General features: G+C 41.9%; 1 protein-coding gene across 1 annotated transcript in view; it reads right to left on the minus strand.

Annotated features, from left to right (window-relative positions):
* Positions 1–21,919, minus strand: part of CAMK4 (calcium/calmodulin dependent protein kinase IV) — a 171,551-nt gene that overhangs the window by 7,131 nt on the left and 142,501 nt on the right. Inside the window, exons 6-9 of the mRNA XM_063321431.1 lie at positions 11,520–11,610; positions 9,526–9,600; positions 4,517–4,592; positions 108–234 (exon numbers count right to left, since the gene is read on the minus strand). Coding sequence (XP_063177501.1) covers positions 108–234; positions 4,517–4,592; positions 9,526–9,600; positions 11,520–11,610 — 369 coding nt within the window. The remainder of the gene's footprint in view (positions 1–107; positions 235–4,516; positions 4,593–9,525; positions 9,601–11,519; positions 11,611–21,919) is intronic.

Genomic DNA, 21,919 nt, shown 5'->3' on the forward strand with positions numbered 1-21,919 from the left:
CAATTATTCTTTCCCCACACCAACATGGACTCTCTTTCTCAGCGGAAATGACACTAGCCAAATACATACCAGCAAAGATACCTCAGTCTCATTTTTGCTTTACTTACTAAATCCTTGGCATTCAGAGAGACATCATCCCACCAGGGGGACACAAAGTCATATTCACAGTTCAGGATTCTCTTAAACATGTACTGATCTCCCCTTTCATCATAAAATGGTTCAAAGCCACAAAGTCTGCAAGGATAAAAAAGAAATAAATTTATCAAAAATTAATTAGTCTTGGGTTGTTACAAACAGTTCCTGGTATTATCTTTCCTTACTTTGTGTCTTGTGCACCACTTTGGGAAACCAGACCTGGACGTACTTACAAACTCCTAATTCTACAGAGCAGAGAAAAATGTGTAACTGTAAGAATGTTTAAATTCTACATGCCAATAAATATTTTCTATCAGCTCTTTGCTCTGCTGGTCTCAGGCCGAAGTCCCTTGCGCTGTTAGTCATTCCTCAGCCTGAAACCTTTGCTCATCCCTGCTCTCTGTGAGTTTCCTCCAGCTGTGTGCCTTTTTGAAGTGGGTGCAAACACCATTCAGTGTGGGCACACCATGGAGTTGCAAATTAGCGTAATGATGTCTGCTATGTTAATCTCCATTTCTTTGCTAACAATTCCTGACCCTGGATCTGCTTTTTTTGGATTATTTACAAGCACAGAGTTAACATTTTCATGGATCAATTATCTGAATCCCTGTAAGTCTTTTCTGAGGGATAGGAATTAGCTGAGGAACCACATTTCATCTGTGAAGTCAGAAGTTTTTATATTTCCAATTAGGACTGTTTTTTGGTTATGTTCCTCACTGTACATTCTTTCATCATATCACCCACAAAACGTAAAAATCTTCACCAGGTTTTAATAATCAGCCCTCATCTTCACTTAGGTAACCTACATATTATCAAGAATTTTGAAATCTCATTAATGACTGCATTTATGAATATATTGAGTAACATGGATCCACACCCTGCCCTGGGGAACGCAAACTCATAGAAGTGTTTTCCATTTATATAATGTCCTTTTTTGTTGCTTCATTGCACTTTAATCATGCCTGCACACATAATCAGATGTTCTGAAGTGAATTTCCTATTCAACCAATAAGCATTCCGTGCTAAACAGAAAGTCTATCTGCTACTCTGCCTCCAGAAAATGCAACAAGCAACGAGATGATGACGAGAAAACAGCAGCAGACCATAAAGAAGTCAGCAACAAATCTAGAAAATTTAACCTTACGTTTTAACTTGGTTTTATGTTTTTAAACCCAATCAGTGTGCTTACTGTCCTGAAAAAGGAGACAGATGTTCAAGGAAGAAATGTGGTTTGGGGAGTGGTGTGTAGCCGCGGGTGGAACAGCTGCATCACTTCGCACTACTGAAGAGGAGAAAACCTCCACTGTAAGCACATTCTGGGCACGTTAGTGACTTCCAAGTCTGGCAGAGATGAATTAAAAACACATGGATCCAGCCTCCAAATACCATGTGCTTCAGTAGGTGGGAGAGGTCACAGTCCTTCTGCTGCTCCCCCCGCATTTGCCTGCTTCTCCCACCACCATTTCTGAGCTTTCTTCAGGTTGGACCAATCCACATGGAGCACCTTTGCTGAGCAGGGCTGTTGGGCCACTAACTGGTTCAGCCAAAACTGGCTTCTGCATACCAGGTCACTGACGCCATACAGTGAGACCATGCTTAACGCTTGCTGTGAGTGTGTTGGAAGACTTCGAAGTGATTCTCTATTTACTCCTGAAAATATTTTCATTGTAACTCACTACAGTCACCTATTGTTGTCTTATTAACAATTTCTATGGATACGCTTCTACCTAAAAAAAAAAAATTTCCTTTTCAGCAGACAGATATTTTGCTACATGCCAAATTAGATGAATAAAACCAGAGGTGTGATTTCAAATTAGATAAACCAGGGTAAGACCCAGCATGGCTGCTCTTGATTTCATTTTATTATGAAATTTCATTTTACTATGCTGATCCATTTCAGATCAATTACCTACCAAACAAAGAAAAATCAGTGTAAACAGCTTCAAAATCAATTAGAAATGGCCAGACAGTGTTTTGTCCCCTTTTAAGTAAGTTAGGAAAAAAACACCTGTAACTAAATCCATGCAATTTTGACTACAGGCAAAGCCTCTGTTATTTGTTGACCCCTATCTGCATCTCAGACGTGCAGCAGCATTTCTAACCTGCTGCAGGAATGCAAAAGGACCGGTCGTCTTTGCTGTTAAAACGGTAAATGTGGCTTCCCTGGAATTATGACAGTTATCATCAATAAGTCTTAATATAATTTGCCTCAGGAATAAGAGCTCCATTAAAATATGTGTCAAAGTTTTTCTTAATCACGTGGTAAGTCCACTTTGTATTGGTGAGAACACACAGTTTTATGCACATCTTCTGTAGCATGGTAGTTAACTCTTACATCCACTCTATTTTGGAGGCACATGCAGCAATGCATTTTTTTGACTGTACATATGTGCATTTCCTCTAGTAAACTATGAGACTGAAGACATGCAACACCATCCTTTAGGCTGCAGGATTAATGGACTAGTTACTGTACCTGTACCTTTCCGGTCTCAGTTTCTAACCCATCAGAAATGTTCTACAAAGCTTTAGACTCAATAGAAGAGTTTTAAATGTGGAATATCATTAAAGCTAAATGGAAGACATGGCCAAGTGGATTCGACTAGCACCCTTTTTGCCTGGCTTGTTCCTGTAGGTCAAATTGCATTTCAAGAGGGGAGGAGGAGAGGAAGGACAGAGGAAGAAGTAGAGGAGTATCTGTACTTGTGGTGTCCCATCCAGACCAGAAGCTCTCATGCTTGTGGTTACACCAGTGCAGAGGCTTAATGTGGCTTGGGAGCATCTCCTGAACAGCTGGAAGGTATGAAAGGCTGCTTATAGCAAATGCCACTCCATATATTCAAAGAGGAATTTGCTGTACATTCTTGCTTGGAGCTTGCCTACACTTGAAAGCAAGTTCTGTGTTCAAGTTCTGCTTGCAAGCAAGGAAGGCACTCAGTCTGAAGTACAACAGCTATCCCTCAATCGTTGAAAAACTAGGCAAGCCCATAGCACCTCTCCAATTTCAGGGGCAACCCTGATGGCAAATTTCACACCTTCCTGCCTCGCAGGGACCACTTGAACTGACAAGAAATGATCACCTGGCAGGCAACATCTGATCTTCTACAGACTTGGACCAGGCCTTGAGACAAAGGTTCACATTTTAAAAGGAGCAGATAACAAAATGGTAAATAGGAATATTGTGGCCTATTATTTATGGGCACCCGAAAAGAGAGCTGTGACTTATTTGAAGCGTATCTACAGAACAAAAGATATTTTCTGGTATTTCCATCAGACTGTACTTTTACTATAAACTCTAGAAAATATAATTCTTTCTTTGCAAAAGACATACAGAAAATAATTGCATTATTATACACTGTGCTTGCTGGACACAGTTAATGAGTCCTAGAAGCAGAAAGAAAATGGTCCAGATGTACAAAGTCCTCCTTATCTTTAATGTGTACGTGTAAAATCCCGTTTTCTTCCCATAAAAAGCATCCTGCCTCTATCGTGTACAACTACACAAGCCAGCTTAGCATTGTTGTTGCCAAGGGAATAAATGAAGTTATTTATTCTCCCATAAAGAGAAGTGTCAATACATCAGATACAATTTTCCCTTCTCACTAATCTTCCTTTGGAAGATTCCATTGATACAAAAAAATAATTACAATGCTTACCAGTTGAATTAGGACTAGCCATACTAAGATGCAGGCACAAGTGCCTACCTTTAAACACAACTGTGTGAAAATTTTGGTCAATAGTTGCAACTTCAACTGTGTGAAATATGTATGGCCAGCATCACTCACACCCCCGCTGTCAACAGTGTCTCTGGTTACCCTGTAGGAAGTGGAACTCTTCAACAGGAATCATTTAACCCATTGGACTGATTTGCAGACAGAGTCCAGGCAGTTCCCTGGCTTGAGATGCTGTGAGACACCAAGACTGATGTGCTGTCTGTGACTGACACAGAAGGGGCAGCTGCATTTGGGAATGTTCACAGGCACTGTGAAACTACTGCAAGCACCTTGACTTCTCCTTCTGGAGCTGAAAAGCTACTTAGGATCATAGTATACCTCAGAGTTTGTGTGACTGAGAAAAAAGCCATATGATGCTTTCTGATGCTCCTATGCCTGCATTTTTGCTTTCAGCAACTTCGCTGCTATTCATTCACGTTAATAGCACAATTCTGCACAGACCTTGCTGCTGTTCAGGAAGAAGTGTTGCATTTATCACACATATAACCTGACTGTTTTGCCATGCTCTAGGATTTGACTTACTTAAATAAGATTGGGAATATCATAATTAAAGTTTGGGATCTCATGTTTTCCAACGGCACAGCTCATAATGTCATAAAAACCTGCAGGTGCTCACAAACTAACCACTCTGTGGTACTGTCTGCACTTACAGGATGTAGGTGATAATCCCCAGAGACCACATGTCCACCTCAGGCCCGTAGGCACATCCCCGTAGTATCTCTGGTGCTGCAAATGATAAAACACTGGTCAATAAGATGAAAGTTGAATGCAGAAGTAACAGTCACAAAGTCAGTTTAAACTCCGTGCACACTCGTAAGTGTCTGTTAAAAAGTTAGGGCCTGCTCCTTTAAGTCTTTAATTAAGCAAATTAGGCAAATGATTCCCTTCACTGAGTATAAAGCAACAGAAGTTGTGTCCAAGCACAGCCAGAATAAAACGAAAAAGCAGACTTTGGCTTCAAATCGCTTTTTAGGTTTGTGAAAGGAAGCACAGGAAGATGCAGCAGCACTGGAGCTGCAATGTGACAAAGGAGGTGCTACGCCTACTTCAGTGTTTTACTTATTTTCTTGGTACTTTATTTGGGCTTTATTTTTGGTATTTTGTTTTAAGGAAAGACAAGAGCATTCCAGGCAGCTGCTTTTGCTATAGCGCAGAGCAGGTGGAAAATACAGGCAGTCTCAGGGGACACGGTAAAGAGGAGTTAACCTCTGCCCAAGCAGCTGACAGACAGACCTCGAGGAAAGCTGAGCAGACCGCTGTACCCCTCAGACAGTCATCTCTTGCTGTTGTGTGTGACTGAAAACGCACAGGGTTGCACACTCAAACTGCGACGTGCCTACCTTCAAGCAACCCTGGCCCCGCAGCCCCAGAGCTCGTAGCTCCACGCACCCTGGAGGTTTGCCTCCCACGGGGCAAAACTCCCCGGCAAAGCTCCTGAGGTGGCAGGATGAAAACGCCACGTCTCTAGAGGAGGAAATGGAAGGGCTTGATACCGGGGAGGCAAGACCCTTCCCTCCCCTCGCCTTTCAGACACAGACAAAAATACCCAACTAATTTGGAAAAAAATAATTAAAAAGACGTGGCTAAGCCACGTATGAGTAGCCCTTCTCAGCAGCCCTTGTATCTGTATTAATACCCATCAGATGTATGGGATGCAGCACAGCCCCCGAGCCCACCAGCTCTATGATGCACTTGGGATGGCTGCCACATTTCTGGTGCCCAGGGGACCTGCCGCACCTACGCGCACCACCGCTGCAGCACGTACCCATCTCTTCCCCTCCCCGCATGACACTTTCACAGCCATGAGCAGCAGGGCCAAGAAGGGCTGGGGCTTCCCTAAATGTGTGAGAGCTCCCTGCTCAGCCTGAAGCTTTGGTTGCCCCTCCGGACTGATTCAGGCTGCCGGCATGCTCCTGTTTTGCTCCCAGCCTCCACTGGGAGGTCTCCGTTGGGCAGATAGCTCTCCCAAGGAATGTGCTGCCACATCCCGAGGGAGCGAGGGTCCCCCAAGCACGATTTTAATCAGAGTATACGCAACTTTCTAATGGCTGCCGGGCAGCTGGCTCAGCCTTCTTCAACTTACCTGGAGGATTCACCATGCAGGAAACACATCAAGCTTTTTTACAAAGCATTAATATAGAAGGCAAAGGACATTAATCACTAGGTTTGCTACACACCGCCGGTACTGCTAGCAGCTGGGCAAATGCTTGCCAGTCTAAGCACAGACTTCTCTGCCTCCTTATTCTTCTGCTTGGTAAACTGATGAACAGCGAGGGGCTGTTTTTGAGAAGGGACACTACATCCCATCTGATTTTAACACCGGCCAACCTGTAGCTAACAGGACAGCATACAGCAAAAGCGGCCAATGGCCTCAGAGAAGAGATGGAGATGGAACCACTGTTCTCCCTGCCATGTTTGTTAATGCCAGTGTGGGGTTCTAAAGCAAATAGGACAGTTTTTCTGTTTAATGGTCATTACGCTTCGCCTTCTAGAGAACGCAATGTTTTTTGGGATGTCTTCTTGCTCAGGATAAAGGCAGAAGACACTTTCTGCCCTTCTTTCGCTTTTCTCCTCCTTCCACCTCAGTATTGTAAAATGACCACAAAGGAGACCAGAGATTTGTATATACAGGTCTGTCTTGCTAGCTGGACTGCAATTACACAGTTATACATCTTGTAAATATGACTTATTAATATTTCCAGAAGTTTGCTTTTGGTGAATGGATTTGATTGATGTGTTGCTGTTAGTTTAGATGTTGGCTGTAACAGACTGACCATGAATCACTGCTCTGCACTGGCTTATTTTTATGTGCGACTGTCAGAAATCCCGTATGCCCTTCTTGTTAAGTTCACTGAAAACACAATGTCTCAGCAAATTAAGTTGTTTGTGACCATCTTCTCGCTTTCAGTCCTCTGCATCACTTCACACGTTCCAGGGACTGTAGATTGGTATGTCTTGATGCCAAAGAATCCAGACTCCAGTACGGGTTTTTGCTGCTATGTCCTTTCTGGAGAGGCTGCTGATAGCTGGGTGGGCAGGATGTGGGAGTTGGCAGCCTATGGCTATCAATTATTCATAGTTTAATTTGGCATTTCAACTGTATTCCTCCTAGGTTTCCTCCACTTCTGAAACGTAATGCTTGAATATTTTCCAAGTACCAGGAATTCTGCATGGTCAGTTAACTCAGGTCATAAAGCAAGGATTGCAGGTCCATGTCTGTAGGCACAAAGCTCCTTTCTTCTCAGCACAGACATTCAGCCTCAACCCTCCACACCAAATCATCCCTATGCTGAGGGCTCTTCTATGGGAATAACCCTATTTTTATAGTATACAACAACAGGCATAAAAAGGGCTAAGCATTAAGTACAGTTTTATGGCATTTGTAGTAAAACTGTCATGAGAGAAGACAAGCAGAACATTAATAGCTAATGCATGAAGTATGGTTTTATGACACTAAGCAGTCTGGATTCAGTGCTACTTTAAAGCAGACTTGGCATGTGTTTGTGAGCTTGGCAGAGAACGTAATGAAGGTAATTGCATTATCAGCTGTGCTATGAGGTAACAGAGTAATCTTATGATCTTCTCCAATGTCCTCTTTCTTTTGCTTCTACAGTTATAAAAGCAAATGCTGAGTCTTTAGTTTCCACGTGGCTTGGCTCAGCTCTGTCCAAAACTACCTGAGATGTCTATCACCAAGCACGCTGCTAGCAACTCATAGCCTCTTGTAAGAGCCCATTCAGGATCTAGAGTTCAGCAAGAATGGCAGAAATAGGTTTCTCCACAAGATCACAGTGGCTGCTGGAGGTAAGCATCCACCATGGGAAGCCCAGCAGGCTTGACCTGGTGTAAAAGAGATCACCAGCATCCCTGGCCATTATCAGGTTTGCTGAAGTGGAAGTGCCTTGCAATGAAGGGCAAGAAGTCTGCACAGGCAGCTGCAATCCTCTTTTGCTGGAGGGGCTCCTTCATTTGCTCCTTAATTTGAGGCCCCACCTCAAATACTGTGTCCAGTTCTGGGCACCTCACTACAGGAAAAACATTGAGGTGCTGGAGCAAGACCAGAGAAGGGCAACAAAGCTGGTGAGGGGTCTGGAGCACAAGTCCTACGAGGAGCTGAGGGAACTGGGGCTATTTAGTCTGGAACAAAGGAGGCTGAGGAGAGACCTTATTGCTCTCTACAACTACTGAAAGGAGGCTTTAGAAAGGTGGGAGTTGGTCTCTTCTCCCAAGTAACAAGTGACAGGACAAGAGGAAATGGCCTCAAGTTATACCAGGGGAGATTTAGATTTGATGGTTGGACTTGATGATCTTAAAGGTCTTTTCCAACCTAGATGATTCTATGATTCCACGATTTCTGTCTCATTTTTTGGTTATGGGAGTCTAGATGAGCTTCTGCATGTGTCCATGAGCTAGCTGAACCTGCTCTGGCAGCGAAGCATTCGGTCAGTAAGGCATCTTGGCAGCGTTCCCCGGGATGCCCTGCTGAAAGCTGCCTGGCAGCCTGTGAGGCTCCATCCAGCTGCCGGCTGCTCCACCTTGCACGGCGTGGCACCACCACAGGGTAACTGAGCCAGAACCCACCAGGGGTCTGCCCTGCTCCACAGACCACCCGCCCCCGGGCAGGCTGGAGGCTCCCCACAGGGATGGAGCATCCTATAGGCCCATGTTGTCCCCTCCGACCTGGGGACGCTGCTGCTGAGGAAAGGTCTGCTGTGTGGAGGGGATGTCCAGGCTGGGCACGACCCCTCCTGCAGCAGGATGAGCTCCTGCTGCAACCCTGCAGGCAGAGCCAAATGCTCCAGACCCACGAGGGGATGGCCACTGGAGCTCCCCAGCATCTTTTCAGTTATTTTTTTTCAAGATCAGTTGTATGCTTGCTTTCTCCCTACTGTGGCAGGTTATGCGCTTGAACTCTGTTTTCAGATTTTGGACTTTTGGGGGCGTTGGTTTTAGTTATATCGTCTTCGGATTTCTGATATCTGACATACAGCACAGCTATAGCATTGTTTGCCAGATGTTATGTGTACAGTAATTGTACTGTTCACTCTCTGCTTCACTTATTTTCTTCCCAAAGCAATGGAGAAAAAATGCACATTCCTAATAATTCATGGACTGTTACCAGTACTGTATTTTTTTACTTGCTTATCAAAACCTCACTCTCCCATATGATAATGAGGGAACATATTTTTACCTAAATGTAACTCTATGAAAATTTGTTTTAATTTGAAGTATCAGTGGTGGCTTTCTTGTATTAAAATTTGATGCCTTACACTATTTACCTGGTCTAGTGGGGGGTGCCCCTGACCATGCAAGGAGGTTGGAACTAGATAATCTTTAAGATCCCTTCCAACCTAAGCCATTCTATGATTCTATGATTCTATTAAAATGTACAAGACTGAGAAGCAAGAACTAGCTGTGATTTTGGAAAAACCTGAAACATAAGAACAGGACAACTGAGACAGAACACAGTTTCTAAACTTTCTGCACACCTTTCACAGGTAAACAAGTAGAAAGTGTCCTTACAGGCCACCAACTGAAAAATATTAACCCAATGTCATCAAATATATAATTTCCTAATGTCTAAATTACTAAAGGAATTAAAATTACCATCCTTGTGTAGTACAGTGCTAAGTTCACTATAAATAATAAAACAACGTACCACAGTAACCTGGAGTTCCACAAACTGTCTTCATGGTCACCTGATCTTCCACAATCTTGGAAAGTCCAAAGTCAGCTGTTAAGATTGTTTAGGAATATTAATGTTCTTACTTCCTTGTAAAATAACTTTTTTTTTTTACATTGTGTATGTAATTAAATGAACATTTATGCATTAAATGAACTGTCATTTCCAGAGATGACAATCAATTTGAAGAATCTACTCAGACTGCAATCCAGAAGCAAAATTTCTCAGTACAAATGAGTATTCCTGGCTCTTCCTTGACAGAAATGTAGCTTGTATTTTATCCTGAAGACTGCACAAAGCCAATACAATAGGACGCCTAAGGGCACACAAGCAGCGATCCAGAAATGCATTTTAGGTATATATTCAGTTTTCACTCTGTGGGTTTTCACTCTGTGAGTAATTCAATAAAATTAACAGAACAATGTTGGGGTAAAAAATTGTGCATCAGCGATTTCTTGGATAAGGGTCAGAGTATGCAGTCCCTGCAAGACAAAATCCCAGCAGTATTTTGATAGGGGGCTTCCAGGGGCATGGAGGTTGTGCCAGAAGAAGTAGTGTTTTCACAGTGTTGCCACCCTTAATTACCACTCAGACAGCAAGAGCCTTCATGACGTTACATGTCATACTTGCATGACTCATTTTCTAAAAGACATAAAAACTGAAATCTCATTTAGTTTTCACTGAGAATAAACTTCTTCAAATTTCGATTTAGATGATGACAATCTGGCCTTAAAAAGGTAAAATAAAAGTATTTTTGGTTTGTTATAGTGAATATAAAAGGGAATGTTTTGATGCCAGAGCAGGATAAAAATAGTTCATATTTTATTCTAGAAATGCAGTTAGGGTTCACTTGTACCTAAATGGCTATTATTATTTATCTAAACCGAAATATACTTTTATAAACACTGCCACTCATTGTAAATCAGATATTAATTTAAACAAGGCAATAATCTTAACCAGAAGATGAAGAATCACAGCATTTAGGAGAACACTTCAGAAGCCCCTACACCGCTCTGACCTTCAAACCAAGGCCACTGGGTGGTGCATTAAACTACCACATTTAGAGCCCTTCCAGGAAAGTTAAGAACTGGGATAAATTGCAAAGTAAGATACCATCACCCCGAGATGCAAGGCTTTCCTTGAATTTTATATTACATTCCTTGACATCAGTTCGTGGAAATCTGGCTCCTGAAACCCACGATGAACACTGGCCTGACAAACATGGCAACACTCACTCCTGGCACGCTCCCACGCTCCCAGGCTCCCTGGTAAGGGAGCACAAGGTGGTATTTCCAAACTGGTTACCTACAGCTCACGAGTGTTGCACAGAGCTACTCTTTGCTCAAGCAAAAACTGGGAATACACACCATTTTTGGAGGTCATGCCCTTTGCCACTGGCCACCATTCCCAAAAGAACTGGCATAATACATCCCAGTTCAGGAAAGCCTGGTCTCACCTTGTCCCTCCTCATCCCCCCATGGTGCTGACTCTGCTTCAGATAGCTTCCCTATGCTCTTTTTGAAAATCACTTCTTCTTATCCCTCAAATCTGCCTTCAAAACAGAAGTCAGCCTTGCTCAGTTTGCTTTCTACTGCTTACCTGCACATTTGTACATTCATGCCAATGAATCTCTCCCCTTAAAGTACCAGTTTAACAAAAAAAAAGGGCACAGAAGCAGTGTGCGCAGCTGAATGCTGATCTCATGATCCTTCTTGTTCCTCCTGAGCACTTTATTCTCTGCCACATTCTGCACAATTTTGGCAATAAATTCTCTGAGCAAGCATCTGGTTTTGTATTGGATTTAAAAACACCATGCACAGCTGTGCTGCGGAAGAAGTAACATGCTGTTCATTTGAGTATGAGCGTTAACTTCGAATAAAGTGGCGGTGAGATGTATATACTGTAAACATCAGTTAGCACATATTACCCGTACAAGGGAATTAGGGAAGCATGCATTTAGTGCTGCTCACCAATTTTTAGTGGTGCATCTGGTGCTGGTGTTGCATAGAGTAGATTTTCTGGCTTCAAGTCACGGTGCACGATCCCATTTGCATGCAGGTACTAGAAAAAGAGAAAGTCAAAATACTTAATCACGGAATCATGGAATTTTTCAGAGTTGGAAGGGACCTCTAGAGATCATCTAGTCCAACTCCCCTGCTAAAGCAGGATTGCCTAGAACACATTGCTCAGGCAGTTCAGACTGCATCCAGGCAGGTCTTGGAATTTCGTCTCCAGCGAAGGGGACTCCACAACCTCCCTGGGCAGCCTGTTCCAGTGCTCTGTCACCCTCACCAGAAAGAAGTTTTTTCTCGTATTTGATCAGAACTTCCTATGTTCCAGCTTGTGCCCGTTACCCCTCGTCCTGTTACTGGAACCACTGAAAAGAGTCTGGCTCCATCCTCCTTAAACCCACCCTGTAGGTACTCGTAAACGTTAATAACGTCTCCCCTCAGCCTTCTCTTCTCCAGGCTAAAGAGTCCCAGCTCTCTCGGCCTTTCCTCATAAGGGAGATGCTCCAGTCCCTCAATCACCTTTGTTGCCCGATGCTGGACTCTCTCCAGTAGTTCCCTGTCTCTCTTGAACTGGGGAGCCCAGAACTGGACACAGTATTCCAGTTGTGGCCTCACCAGGGCAGAGTAGAGGGGGAGAATGACCTCCCTTGACCTGCTGACCACACTCTTCCCTACGCAGCCCAGAATTCCGTTGGCCTTCTTGGCGACAAGGGCACACTGCTTGCTCAAGTGAGAATTAGATGTTATGGTAAAGCATGAGTTAACATCTTCCTAGTAATCCATAGCAGCAGAATAATAATCTGCTATGTGTGTGAGGTACACATTCACTAAACTAATTTTCAGCAGCTTTTTTTCTGGAAAACTGCTCAGCACAGGATCCTTGGATGCATATTGTAATCTGAGTAGGAAACTACAATTTGGGAAGACAAAGATAGCATCACATCCATTTGAGAAGAAAAACAACTCAGAAAGTATTATTGACTTTTTAAATACAATGGTAGCTTCTAGGAAGTAATCTAATAGATGTTGAGATATCAAAGTCTGTCCCAGAGGAAGGTAGTTTCTGTGCATTATAAAATTCTAAGAGATAAGAAAATGGTCATACAACTATTAAACTATTAAATAGACATCTTTGAGTAGTAAAATGTACTAAGTGTCTTGGGCCAACTATAAAATCCTTGAGGTCCCTGGAGCAGAATTCTCAAGGGTTTTAAAACCAATTGCAGAGTCTCAAAAATCCATCTGTCTTGCTGATGCGCGTGCAATATATGTGAATTCACTCACCACAGAATTCCTTTAAAGATGCTATTCCTGCCTTCCACTAATGGAAAGAAGAATTTCTGGAATATATGTCTGCCTCTTACACTGTTACAGACAGACATAGAAAAAATATATAGAATGGTAGAATAGTTTGGGTTGGAAGGGACCTTTAAAGGTCATCTAGTCCGACTCCCTGCAATAAGCAGGGACATCTCCAACTAGATCAGACTGCTCAGAGCCCCGTCCAACCTGACCTTTAATGTTTCCAGGGATGGGGCATCTACCACCTCTCTGGGCAACCTGTTCCAGTGTTTCACCACCCTCATTGTAAAAAAAGTTACTTCTTATATCTAGATCTACCCTCTTTTAGTTTAAAACCATCAACCCTTGTCCTATTGCAACAGGCGCTGCTAATAAGTCTGTCCCCATCTTTCTTTGAAGTCCCCTTTAAGTCCTGAAGGGCCACAATGAGGTGTCCCCGGAGCCTTCTCTTCTCCAGGCTGAACAACCCCAACTCTCTCAGCCTGTCCTCATAGGAGAGGTGCTCCAGCCCTCGGATCATCTTCGTGGCCCTCCTCTGGACCCTCTCCAACAGGTCCATGCTTTTCCCGTGCTAAGGGCTCCAAAGAATTTAATATACTGATAGACAAAAAAGGATAAACTAGTGAAACAAATTCTGTATTTCTTGTTGGTAAAACATTCAGCAGAAACCTCTGAAGCCTTGGAAGAAAGATGCTTAAGGGTAGAATCACATTATCTCATTTGAAAGTCTCCTGGTCTACATTTCAGTAGTAACTCTCTCAGCTGTGCTTTCACTATTAAAAAAACCACTGTGTGTGCACTGTCATGCAGCAAATGACAAATGGTTGAATGTTCATCTACAAAGCACAGCTACAGTGTGCACCTGAGTTAGCATCTGAGATGAATTCTTGACCGTGTTTCTCATTGGAATTGTAGTTTGTATAGGCTGCCAGTGATTAAATAACATTAAGTAACAATACACTGCTTTTTCCTTGGGCATTGTTTTAGTGGCACTGAGTGCTTTTTAAGTGTGTGTTTCTTACAGTGCAATAAATGCTTTGTTGACTTTCTCTAAAATCCTAAAGTCGCAGTATTTGTCATGACGTGCCTCATGGAGATCAGCCAAAGATTCTCATCTGCTTTACTTCACAGTGAAATCTAAGTGCTTGTGCCAGCCGCGCTTGCTACAATGCGATAGCTAATCGGTTATCCAAAGTAAAAGAGAGCAACAATATATGGAAACTGATGGATTGCACACTGCTACATCACTTAATGTGGTCACATCTGCCTGGCTGCACACAATCATGTCCAGCCTGGATGAAAATATATCTTCATCTGCCAATGAAGACGTAACTGTAGCAAAGATGCTCCCACAGCATAGCACTGGTGTGTTTGACGTGCAGAGGTAACAGCGGCACACAGGGAGTGCACCAAAAGCAATCAAGCTGGAGTGGACAGAAGGAGATGTCTGAGCTGATCTGTGTTCATGTGCTGCAAACCCGTTTAGCTGGCTCCATAGGAGTGAGAAGGATCAGATGTTTCACCATCATTCAGTGGAAAGCAGACACTTCCGATTCATTCGTATGAAAAATCTTTGACCAAATTTGTGCAGAGAAATGTTCCAGCCAAGTCTGCAGTCTTTTAGCAGGTCCTTTTACACACTTGCCCATACTCTTAAAAACACTTTATAGTGTGAGGCTAAAAACAAGAAAATTTTCTTCTCTTCCCAGAATCACATTTTCGTGGGAGGGAAATCTGTGAAAAACTTGGGGAGAAGCTGTTCAACTTTTCCTCCCTTTTAAGTCGTAAAGTAAGACTGGCTTGCAGGGCTCCTTCTCAGATATAGCAAGAACCATAACCAACAACACCTGCTAACCACGCTTGTGCCTCAAGACTGATTGACTTATTAACAGATTTCTATTGAACTTGTAGCACGGACTTTTTTTTTATTACAAACTCATAAGACCCCATGTAGGAAAATTTCCCTCTGTCCGTCTTCAGCATTGCTCCCTTACTTGGTTAATACCCTGGGACTTGTTTGCAAATTTTCACCAGTCTTAACAGCTCTGCTCCCCACAAAACGTAATAGTTCCTGGTATTGAAGACTGCTTGTAATTACCTTGTCTCATATATATGTGAAGAGTATTCTGAGTTAAACTATCTTGATTTAGAAACAGATTTAGTTAAATTAGCACAATCCACTCTGTATAACACTTATTTCAATTTATATACACTTTGTTTTGATTGCGCTTTATTTCTCACATATTGATTTTAGTAAGCGTCATGTTCCTTGGCTGGCAGTGCCTCTGCAGCATTAGTTCAAAGTATCTCTGAGTCTGGAATACAGCTTTCGGCACTGCATACTCTCATCGTAAAACAGATAGCCTGTGCTCTGCTATTTATACGCTGTATCTCTTAATGACTAATGATGTGATTAAATGAGAAGATCAAGGCCCAGGTATCAAGCCAGAGCAAGCGTACTGACTCACTTTACAATCTAAGACATTGCTGCGTTACATCACTTTCCCCACCTATAAGATATGGATGAGACTTGAAAAACATTTGAATTCTATGGATGGATTTTTGATGCACAGTGCTGTACAACACTTCAACAGTTTTACATAGCATGCACAAAAAATGTGATCATGACATGATACTCTTATAGTAGCTAAAATGTCCTGTTTGCACTTTCTTCTGATTTTCAGTAGACAACGTGAACCACTATAAGGAAATAAAGGCATGGCAGTTCTCTGACTGCAGCTTTGCTAATCTGTGTTAGTGAAACAAGCTGGATACAGAAAATTTATATTTACACCAAAATGATGTATTTCCATGGCAACATTACACGGATATATTTAACTCTAGTTATGTCCTGTAACATCTACGGACTAAAATGTAAGATTTTCTTGTAGAATAACAGCACTTCATCTGGCCTGATGAGATGTAGATGGAAGAGAGGCCTCCAGGGGATCTCACAGCAAGGCCCACGGAAGAAGACCTAGTGGAAAGTCTTCTCCATGCACGGTAGTTTCATCCAAGCAGCTGGCCAATGGCATGGGGAAGAGAAATTATGGTTTCTCATCAACTTTCTCCTCTGATTATTATTTTTTTTTGAACAACACATCAAAGCAGGTGCTATAAACAAGGACAGTATTGATTTTAAGGAACATACGGCTACCTCATTTAGCAAAAGAGAATGGACCAGAAAAAGAAAAATGGAAACACTAGAGACCCTGAGCAGTCTGTATTAAATTAGTGAATTTAAATGCAAAGGAAATAAAATAAATAGTGCAAAAATATACTTGTGCATCCTATGATCACATTTTTTTTCAATTGCTTTGGCCCATGAGATGTAATTAGGCCAGGCGGGTGAATTGGCTGTGCTTCAGGCACACAGTGGGGTGCTGCGTTATTAGTGTAGAGCACCTCAGATAATCTGGAAGAAACGTATTCTAGCAAAATTGAGTATGATAGTCTTATTACTCTTCGATAAATGGTGAGGACAGACTCAGCATGACACTGAGATGGGAATAATATACAGGCCCTTTTCTAAAAGATTTATCAGTTAAAATAAAGGCAGTCTTCATCTTGGCCTTTATTCCCATGGTACTCAAGAGCAACTCAAGACTGAACAAGTCCTGTGACTCTAATTGTGACTGCAGCAGCACGATTTTTTTTACTTTCTTTCTCTTTTTTCTTTTTTCTTTCTTTTTTCCTTTATTTTTCTTTTTCTTTCTTTTTTTTTCTTTTTCTTGCTTCTTTCTAATTGCTGTGTGAGAGTTTCCTTTGCTGTTTATTTTATCCTTTAATAATTCACGTTCCTATCTAACTTGAAAGATTTTATGACAAAAGAAAAAACGAAGACTGCTTAAAACTCTGGCCTTTTTCCTTAATTTTATTTATGGTACCTATTACGCAGAACTGTAGAAACGTAGGGCTGAAATGAACCTGAAACATCTATTCCTCTCTTTGCTCCTTGGCAGCATCAATTACATCTACAGCAGTTGTTTCTCCAATTTACGTTTAAAGACCTCTGATTCTAGAGACTCCACAATTTCCCCAAGCAACTTATTACAGGGTTCTGCTACCTTGGCAATTACAAAGTACTTCCCTGTGACTTCCCTGGATCTTGACAGGGGCAGATGAAGTCCATTACTTTGTTTCTTATATACCATAGAGGCAGAAAACAGATTATTCCCTTTTTTTGCAATAGCCTTTTGAGTACTTGTTACCATTATTCTCTCTAAGACTAAAGGACTTCAGTTTGCTCAGCCTTTTCTTACAGACCATCTTTTCTTGACCCGTGATCATTCTTGTTGCTCTCCTCCAGGCTGTATAGACTCACATCACTATGTTGAAAATGCAGAAATGTATTCCAGTTGTGGCCTGACAAATTTTACAGGATGTATTAATAAATCTATTTGCCTTTTTTGCAACATACCCCACTCCTGTTTGCATTTTCAAGCAGTGTAACCTTCAGGTCCTTTCTGGTTTGTTCCCACTCTCATGTTCTCACTGTTGACTATTCAAGTTCATGTACAATTTTGTCCTTGACAGTACAGAAAGGTAATTGAATTTTACCAAAGTTATTTTATTTCTAATCCTACTGTCCAATACAGTTGCGGTTTTCCCCAATGTTGTCCAAAATTTTCGTAAGTGTACCCTCTATTCCATCATCTGAGGTTGTCAACAAAAACACTAAAAAAGCAGACCAGAGAATATTTTTCCTGATCTTCCACTCCTGATCTTCAGATAAACTGATAGGCATTCTCTCAGTACAGACAACCAGTCTCCATCCAGCTTAAAATCACATCATCACGACCACATTTCCCTAATTTATTGCAAGACTGTCAGGTGAGACAAGTACCAAAAGCTTTACTCACGTGAAGTGTGATACCTTCTGCTGCTCCCCTACTAACAATGGCTCTTACCCTCCTTGAGAAAAAATCAGACTGATTTAGCATGACTTGATCTTGACCAAAACTTGCCTTGCTAGTGACCTCCCTGCTTTTTTATCTCCCAGGTGCCTCATATTCTTTTGCTTCATTATTTACTGCAGATTTTTTCTGTGAAGTTGAGTTAAGGCATTTGGCCTATAATTCCTCACTTCTTCCTCTTGAAGTGAGTACTACATACATCTGCCTCTCTGCCCAGCCTCTATCAGAAGTGAGTGCTACCTGTTAAATCTATTTCAGCCTTAAAAAGGTTGCTCTTTAAAGACTGTACTATGAAGGTCACTGGGTATAACCAATTAAAAAAGATCTAAATGATCTCAATACGCTCTGACTTAGTCTTTTCCTATTCTAGGCTTACATTTTACTGTTCAGTCACTGCTGTTAATTGTGCTAGGCATCTAGTTATAGCTGAACTTTTACTGAAAACTAGGGGGAAAAAAAAAGAAGACAAAAACACTGCTGCCTTCTCCTCGTCATCTTTCAGTAGGTCTCCTTCACCTGGGTTTCTTCTTACGAGGATGACTGATTTTGCTACCCTTCTCATCTCATACTAGATGCATCTCATTTTCTTCCCTGGCCTTTCTGACTTTGCCTTCAAACTCCTGCTATTCTTCCAACTCAGGCTTAAACAACCTGGCCTGTTTTCTGCTTTCTGTATACTTCGTGCCTGTGCTTAACTTCAGGATCATTCAATCATAGAATCATAGAATGGTTTGGGTTGGAAGGGACCTTAAAGATCATCTAGTTCCAACCACCCTGCCACGGGCACAGACACCTCCCACTAGACCAGGCTGCTCAGAGCCTCATGCAGCCTGGCCCTGAACACCTCCAGGGATGGATATGCCGTCCCTGAGCACTGACCTTCGTTCAAGTGGACTGATGAGAAACCAGCTGACCCTCTGACCACACCGCTGTGCTGCCAGGGCCCTGCACTCTCTCTGGCAGGCAGAGGACCACTGCTGTCAGCGTTGCAACTTCCCTTCTGCCAGCAAGTAAGGGAAAAGTCCTAAAACACCTTTGTTTCCACTTGTAAGAGTGATTGTGAGCTGCACAGCCTTTGGGTTTCGTGATGTCTCCTCATTAACCAGGGTACTTTGATGTGAACTGGATCCCAACTCTGGAGATGATCTCCAGCATTGCAATGAACAGAGGCCATACAGCAGAGACAGCTCCGGCAGCAGCAAGTGTCCTCATGATTACTGTTGTGTGTCTGCCCTAACTCCCCTGTGAACCTGTCCTGTTCACCAGCCCTCGGTCTGGCTTACAGACCCTCCTGCCATGTATGAACCCAGCTCCTTCGTCGAGGTGCCTAAGATGATAAAAGAGTTGGTTAAGGGAGCTCCACCTGCACCTTATGTTCAGGGCCAGCTCACAGGTGCCGTCCCGCGCAGCGCTGCTTTGTGGAGTAGCACACAATACCTCTCAGGTTAGTGCCAAGCACTGCTGTGGAAATGCTCTGGGTCAAGGACCTAGCGCTCCTTTTTCTCCTCAGGCAAGATGACCGCTTTCTGTGTGCATTGACTTACTAGTGGGGAGAAACCTGTGATCTGATGTGGCTGGGGCAGTGGTTTCATTACATGAATTTCTGTCCAGGATGCCTATAATATGGCTGCCACGTTCAGGAATACCAGATTCACTGATGTTTTCAAAAGGAACATTTCTACCAGTCTTATTACTCTCCAGAACATACGTAGGATGTGTATGTTGAATTTATTACGAAATCAAGCCTGTAGGATGCTGAAGGAAGAACCAAAGCCATACATCCCAATTCAGTAGTGGACATATTCAGCTATAAATGGAGTCACTACACCCTTCAGAAGATGAAAAGAGCATGGTTTTCTCTCCCTTTTTAGGCACGTCTAGACTTGTAATCAAGCGCTTTCTGTAATCCTTACAAAAGCCCTTACAAAAGTCTGTCATTGCATAATGAAAGCTACTGCACAGTAATTTAGTTTGATTACAGCTATATACTGTTTGATAGAGATGTGCTTAATTGATAAAGTTTCTAAAGAAGTCAAGAGAAAGTTTAAATAAACTTTTAACAATTTAACAGGACAAAGAAAAAAACTCCTGTTTTCTATTCCTAGGAAGGTAAGTGAGCTCACCTTCTATATGCAGAGTGGCAAAGCCCATCTCCATATAATTTGTGTCTAAAATAACCACTCAGCTCAGATCTTATGGAGTACAGAGAAACAAATATGCATCATTCAAAATGTACACTTAGTCATACACTCCACATTGGTGTAGACTTTGGGAAACAAGACACATGCAGCTTGGGGGAATCAAGAGAAATTTAAAATTTCATAGTTAGCATCTATGCCCTATTATAATCTTCTGCATGTATCAGCCAATTTATAATTCACATGTCCAATAATTGCACAAAAATTACAGATTGATATGACGATATGACATGTGAGCTGGAGCTACTGTAGTCTTATCCTAGAGCAAATGATGCAGTTCCTCTGCACCTCAGGTTCCACATCTTTAAAACTGTTGTGACACATAAGCTGTGTTTTAGAAGTCTGAGTGACGAGCACAAAAGGAAAATGGGGATACTTAATAACCTGTTGTTGAAACTGTGCTGTCCCCACTGAAGTCCATGTAAAATTCCACTACTTCAACTGGTTCAGGCTTTATTTGAAAGCACAGTAATATGGCTACTATAAGCAGCCTGTTTCTGTGCTTCCATTTACCTCTCAGGCAGGACATAACTTGGAATGCAGAACAGGACCTGAAATCCTGTATGCTTTGGCTTTGGGAGTTGGATAGTTTGATTTCTGTTGATAACGGAAAAGTGCATTTATCTGAGTTGGTTGCTTACAGTATAAACAATTTATTTAGGGCTAAAACTATTTGTCTTAAAAAATAGAAAACAAAAAAATGAAATTATTTTGGAAATTCAGGGATTGTTTTGAAGAGTTGCAGAAGAGTATCTGAGAATTCTTGCTTAAAAACCTTTGAAAAAAAGACACTGTCAGTGAGAGTGTCAGAACCCAGCTCCACAGGAATCAACAAGGTTCCAGTAATAAAAGCGTGAAATCAAGTTATATACACAGCATAATCTTCCCTCTGCCACCATTCTCTTAATGCAGTCACATTGGCTTCAGGACTGAATGAAGGTAAAACCATTTTGTCATTGCAGAGGACAAAAATAACATCGATTTCTTTTCTGGATATATTTCAGCAAGTTTTGGATTTCTGTATCTGGATAACAACAAAACGGAGTCTTAGAAAGGCACCAAATAATGACAACTTCTCCAAACATCTTGCAGAAAGCCTATTGTTGGCACTTGCTTTTACTCTGGGAAACTGCAGTATGCCATTATGTCTGCTACTTGATATACTGACTTCCAAACACTTCCGTAAAACTTCAATTAGTTTAGTTAAACTCATTTAACAGAATGCTGTTTTAGTGGAACAAAGAATATTTGCCTTTTTATTTTGTGTAAGTATGCATTAATGCAAGTAACTTGATTTATGATTTCAGATAATAAATTTGTGTATTATAAAAAGTATGAAGAAATGCATCAGCATAGATGCATAAATCCAAGTCTGTTTATTTTCTTTGCTGGCCTACTATATTAAAAGTTATGAGATAGCTCAGAAGGGAAGTTATAAATAAGCAATTAGGTTATGTAAAGTTTTAACTGCAATCTCCACAATTATTTTCTTTTACATTTGGAAACAGTTTTATCTTTTGAATGTTCCTGCTTTTAGAAGAGCGAAGCAGCCTTTGAGGATGACGACACTATACCAGGTGTGATCACAGCAAATCATGTACAGTCATTTCTGTACAAGCTGACACACGTAGGAGAGGATAACGCACACACCTTCCCACACAAATCCCGAACGAGCGGGCTTTGTGCAGAGTGCTAACTATTTGCAGTGGCATGAAATTCTCCTCTTAAACTGTAAGTAGGCCACAGCATCAGAGTAGGAAGAAGAGCTTTGCAATAGTGGCTTCTTCTTAGATCCATCCAGAAGAGCCGCCCACTTGCAGACTATCTGAATTCAGCGAAGAATTAACACACATTAACAATGTTCCTCCTGCAGCTTAAACACACATGCTTAAACTTTCTTTCTCTGCCTGGGGTGCAGGAGACAGACGTGGTTTCTCTTCCT

This window comes from Chroicocephalus ridibundus, chromosome Z (assembly GCF_963924245.1).
Source record: "Chroicocephalus ridibundus chromosome Z, bChrRid1.1, whole genome shotgun sequence".
NCBI classification, from domain to species: domain Eukaryota; kingdom Metazoa; phylum Chordata; class Aves; order Charadriiformes; family Laridae; genus Chroicocephalus; species Chroicocephalus ridibundus.